At 37.6% G+C, this 5,177-nt stretch overlaps 1 protein-coding gene across 1 annotated transcript; it reads left to right on the top strand.

Moving 5' to 3' along the window:
• Positions 1–1,086: 1,086 nt before the first annotated feature.
• LOC104535628 (kelch-like protein 5) lies at positions 1,087–2,824 on the top strand (the record flags this gene model as incomplete). The annotated part of the gene is made up of 3 exons (XM_010190710.1): positions 1,087–1,273; positions 2,148–2,372; positions 2,662–2,824. Coding segments are annotated over 3 exons (575 nt in total), but the record flags the coding sequence as incomplete, so codon positions are not given.
• Positions 2,825–5,177: the final 2,353 nt, after the last annotated feature.

The following is a 5,177-nucleotide window of genomic DNA, read 5'->3' as shown; positions in this document are numbered from 1 at the left end:
TGTGATTCTGTGATTCTGTGATCTTCTGGAACCGTGGATGTTTGCCACTTTGCAGTTCTGAGGCAGCTTTAAGCCAGGAATATGCACTCCACATTATGCACAACTATTTCATAACGAGTCCCTTCAGCACTCCTGATTACTGGTTTCGCAGCAATTTTGTACCTGTTTTTGGTTGGCTGCCAACAGCTCAACGCTGACGTCTCATTCTAGTTTGTGGACTTAACATTTCTAATATTCACAAAGTGTGTGGATTTTGTGATGGCAGTTTAGAGGCATTTGCCTTTTTCTCATTGCTCTGATAACTGTCCAAGTTCCGGTGGAGCACTTCACTTGCTTTTTTTTCTCTGCTACTCAGGCCGTGCCTTGCAGCTTAGAAAAATGCCAGTTGTCTAGACTTCTCATAATTACAGTTGGGACAGTCAACCTACTAAAGTATTTTTCCTGTAGTCTGACAGACATGGAATACGAAAGACTCCAGAATCTTCAAACTTAACTTTTATTAGTAGTCTTTATTCAACTTGAATTTAATTTAAGTCAGATTTAAAATTTAACACTTGTCAAATTTGCTTGTATCCTTGATCTTAACATTTTTAACAAAAGCTTGTGTTAATTGATATACTGTGATCTGGGTCACTGTCAATGAGGAATAGAATATATATTGAAATACTCAGTCTGTGCCTGGAGCAGCTTCTGCAGACCTCTGGACTGAGTGGATTCAGAAGTAAGAGCATGAGGTTAAACTGACTTACATATCTGGAGTTTGATTCCATTACCTTGAACATACCTGTAGTGGCACTGGAACGTAAGGAGATTGTTTTCTTCCTTGGGACCATTAAGCTTAAATCATCCGTTAAGATCAGATGACCTTTTGTGTACTTAGTGACTTAGTTTAAAATATGAATGTTTTGTTTATTACAAGTTCATCTTTACCCTAGTCTTTTTTATATGACCATTCTGAAAATACATAGATTTTAATTCAGGCATTAGAAGTCTTTGGATAAAATTGGGGTTTTTTTTAAATCTTGTTTTTATTCTTCATGTGGTTTATAGCAATACAGCTTTTTAAATTTTCTTTCTTTTTCACAGTTTCTGGCAGATATGGAAAATAATGCACTCTTTAGAGATGACATTGAATGTCAAAAACTTATTATGGAAGCAATGAAGTACCATCTGTTGCCAGAGAGACGACCTATGTTGCAAAGTCCTCGCACCAAACCTAGAAAATCTACAGTGGGCGTGTTGTTTGCAGTTGGAGGAATGGATGCAACAAAAGGTATTGGCTCATATAATGCTTAGCTGATGAGCTGTTTTGGTTTTTACAACATGTTAATTCTAAAATTCAAAGACTCTGCAACACAGAACATGAATTGTCTTCAATGCACACAGTTTATTAGGTTAAAAAAACCCCTGTAGCTTTGATAATACTGTAAACATTCCAGAAGTTAGTGTTATGATTGATTGGAAATTATCAAGGGAATATCTGATTTCTGAATAGTGAAATATTGACATGAGTTAAAACTAATTTTTGTTTACTTGAGTGGGAAGTAATTTGGAAAAGGAAGAAAATGACAGAAAAGGCACAAAAGTGACCTGTATATGCATAAAAGAAACAAAAAAATATGCTTTTTGACTAATTGTTAAATGGTTCTGTAACAGTTACTTGGATTTTCTTTTTTGTAGACACTTCCATACTGTTTAATGGTAGTTAGAAGGAATCTGGCAAGTTCGAAAAGTAAGGGCAAAGAAAGTGTTTTCATTCATTCATTGTTTTAAAGTTAGCACTTTTAGTACATCATCTCACACAGCTTCAGATTTTTTCTGTTACAAAACAGTTGCTTTCAATATATAATTGCATTTCACAAGGTTTGTTTTAGATTCCTAACATTTGTATTTCTAAAGGCTTGATTCTGCAAAGCAGTTAGAAATCCTACTTTTTCATTTGAAAAGCCCTGAGGAAGTCCTCTTTATATGGTTAATTCCTGAGGAGGAAAGTCAAAATAGTCAAAAAAGACTATTTGTATATATACAATTAAGAACATGCTGCAGGATGTCATACTGTCTTGTAGGATCAGCATATTGCTAAAATAAAGGCCATCCTAATAATTCAGATTTATTTTTTTTAATAACTTGCATATGTTGTCATTCAGGAGCTACAAGTATTGAAAAGTACGAACTTCGTACCAATGTGTGGACTCCTGTTGCAAACATGAATGGACGAAGATTACAGTTTGGAGTTGCAGTCTTGGATGATAAATTGTATGTTGTTGGTGGCAGAGATGGACTGAAAACATTAAATACTGTGGAGTGCTACAACCCTAGAATGAAAACTTGGACTGTAATGCCACCTATGTCTACTCATCGTCATGGTCTTGGTATGCAGAGTTCTGTAAAGCTTGAATGCATATTTTTAAAAGGTTATCTGTTTTAGGATTAGTCAAAAAAATCAGAAATTAAGTTTAGGGGGGTGAAAACCTTTTTAGTGGCAGCTGCTTATTGAACATCTTTTCTTCTTCAGATGATATCCAGCATTGGCTACCAAAAGGAAATTTTTGAAATTTGTTTTTAAATACTTATTGGTGCATGCCAGACTGTCACTCGGAAAATGTGATCTTGTTTTCCCCTTATCCAGAAGCAATTGTTTCTTGTATCTGTTTTTTTTAGGAGTAGCTGTATTGGAAGGTCCCATGTATGCTGTAGGAGGACATGATGGCTGGAGCTACCTGAACACTGTAGAAAGATGGGATCCACAGGCTCGTCAGTGGAACTTTGTAGCTAGTATGTCAACTCCGAGGAGCACTGTTGGTGTAGCAATATTAAATGGAAAGTATGTGAAGGCAACTTCTGTTTCTATTTCATTATTTTAATGTAATTGGAGAACCATCCTAAATTATTATTAATTATCTTGATAAATACCTGTTGATAGCATTAAGAACCTAGTTTCTTCATTCACAGAAAAGGTACTGTGTTGGGTCAAGCAAGCTTCCCAACAGCATCACAGTGCCCCTCAGTATCACTTATGAGACACCATCTCTACCAGCAAATAAGTAGTTACCATCTCCTTAATATGGAAAGGAGTGAATGGTTATTCTCTTTTGCTGAGACTCCAGTGATTTCTTTTTACCGTGATAGCTTGAACAATCAAGTTCCAAACTACTGTAAAGTCGTGGAGAAGTAATCATGTGATATTGCATTAAGTTAGAACAGTAGCTCTGGCAGCATGAATCTAATCTGGAGTGGTATGTGAAATTTCTGCAGCTGTTTCTCAGTGAAAATATGCCTAATTGCTAACACAAAGTGTATTCAGACAGCTAGGCCATTTTATGTTGCAGTCACAGGAAATGGCTTGGAGTGACCTCAAGGAGTTCCCAGATTCATTCTGCTACCCCAAAGCTGAATCAATTATATCTAAAATACTCATAGCCAAAGTGACCTTGTGCTTAACCTTCAGTCGTAATGTTTCCATAACTTCCCTAAGCAATCTGCTTAACTGTTAATACATCTGTGAAGTTCTCCTCATGTCAAGTCTTAAATGTCTTTCGCTGATTAATATTATTATTATTTGTACTATCCAATATCGACATGGAAAATGCATATTTTCTTTCCTCTTTGCAACGGCCATGTGTATTTAAAGACATATGTCCCCTCGGTATTCTGTCATTAGGACTGAACAACTCCAGCTCTTTCATTCTTTATTTGTAGGCTATGATTCATAGTTTTGCTGATTTTCATTGTTTGCCTTTGGACTAAGTGTAATTGTTCTACAGCATCCCAAAATACAAGTGGTACTTGAATCAAGCTATTTCAAAAATAAACATCAGTTGGAATCACAGAATAACAATAATCTGTATTGGAAGAGACCTCTAGAGTCATCTGATCAAATACCAACTCACAGCAGGGTCAACCTTAAAGTTAGATCTAGTTTCCAAAGTTAACTGAGGTAGCTCATGTCATATATGAGTTTTTGATATCTCCAAGAATGGAGATTCAACAGCCTCTCTGGGCAACCTGTTCCAATGCTGGACACATTATCCAGAAGCAGTCTTACATGTACTGAATAAAGGGGATCAGTTGTCATTACTTCAAGAGCCTTGTTGTCTGCCGGGTTTTCCAAGCCTATTTTTGCTAAGCTGCCTCCTGTCAGCTCCTAGCCTGTACTATTGCATGGGAATATCCCATGTATGTATCTCTACCATTCCAGGTACAGGACTTTGCATTTGCCTTTGCTGAACTTCATGAAACCACAGACAGCCCATTTTTCCAGCCTCTCTAGGTCTCTCTGATTAGTAACCAAGCCCTTCAGCATATCAGCAGTTCCCCTTTAGTTGATATTATCAGTAAACTTGCTGATTTCCATTACATCTTTCAGATAATTAATAAAGGCATTGAGCAGTATCAGCAACAGTATCTGCCTGGGAGGAACAGCACTAGTAACCAGCTGCCAGCTGGATTTCATACTGCTGAGCACAGCCTTTTGAGCCCAGTAGCCTTTCCAGTTTCCCACCAGCTTTGTAGTGGGCTTGTCCAAACCATATTTTGCCAGGGTGGCTGCAGGAATACCATTGTAGACAAAGCTAACCTGGTTTGCTGAGTAGTATTGTGGTTGTGGCAGAATATTTACACTCTGAACACACATTTTCATTTCCTGAGATCTGACGCCATCTCCCTTGAGCTGTTTAAGTATCTTAAGGTAACAAAAAGCTTTTCGCGCTCTTTTTTCTGTTGAGTGTTTTAGTTGGTTGGTTGTTGGTTTTTGGGTTTGTGGTTTTTTTTTTTGGATGGTTAGTCTTGTGCTACATTAATACAGCTGAAATGCACCTACAAAGAGCCCTGTGAGATCTGGAACAAGTCCAGCAATGAGTGGAAATGCTCACTGGGTGCAGGAAGGAGAAAAGAGCCTGAACAACCAGCAGGCAGTGTCTCTTGCGCTGCCTTGGAACTGCAGTCTCAGATGCCTAAATTAGGTCTGAAGCTTCCTATATATTCAGCAGAGGGTCCCAGGTGTGGAGAAAAGCACCAGAATTAGAGCCTCATATTTCTCTATTTTAGACTATTGCTTAGACTCTTAATGTAGGCAGCAACACTAGATGCCTATAGCTAAGGAGTTTAAAAGTGCATGGAAATTTATTGCATTTCAGCCAAGGGAATGCTTTACCAAAGCGTTCGACACAGTTTCCCAC

This window comes from Mesitornis unicolor, unplaced genomic scaffold, assembly GCF_000695765.1.
Source record: "Mesitornis unicolor isolate BGI_N332 unplaced genomic scaffold, ASM69576v1 Scaffold50478, whole genome shotgun sequence".
Classification (NCBI taxonomy): domain Eukaryota; kingdom Metazoa; phylum Chordata; class Aves; order Mesitornithiformes; family Mesitornithidae; genus Mesitornis; species Mesitornis unicolor.
This window is presented reverse-complemented; position numbering and strand designations above follow the sequence as displayed.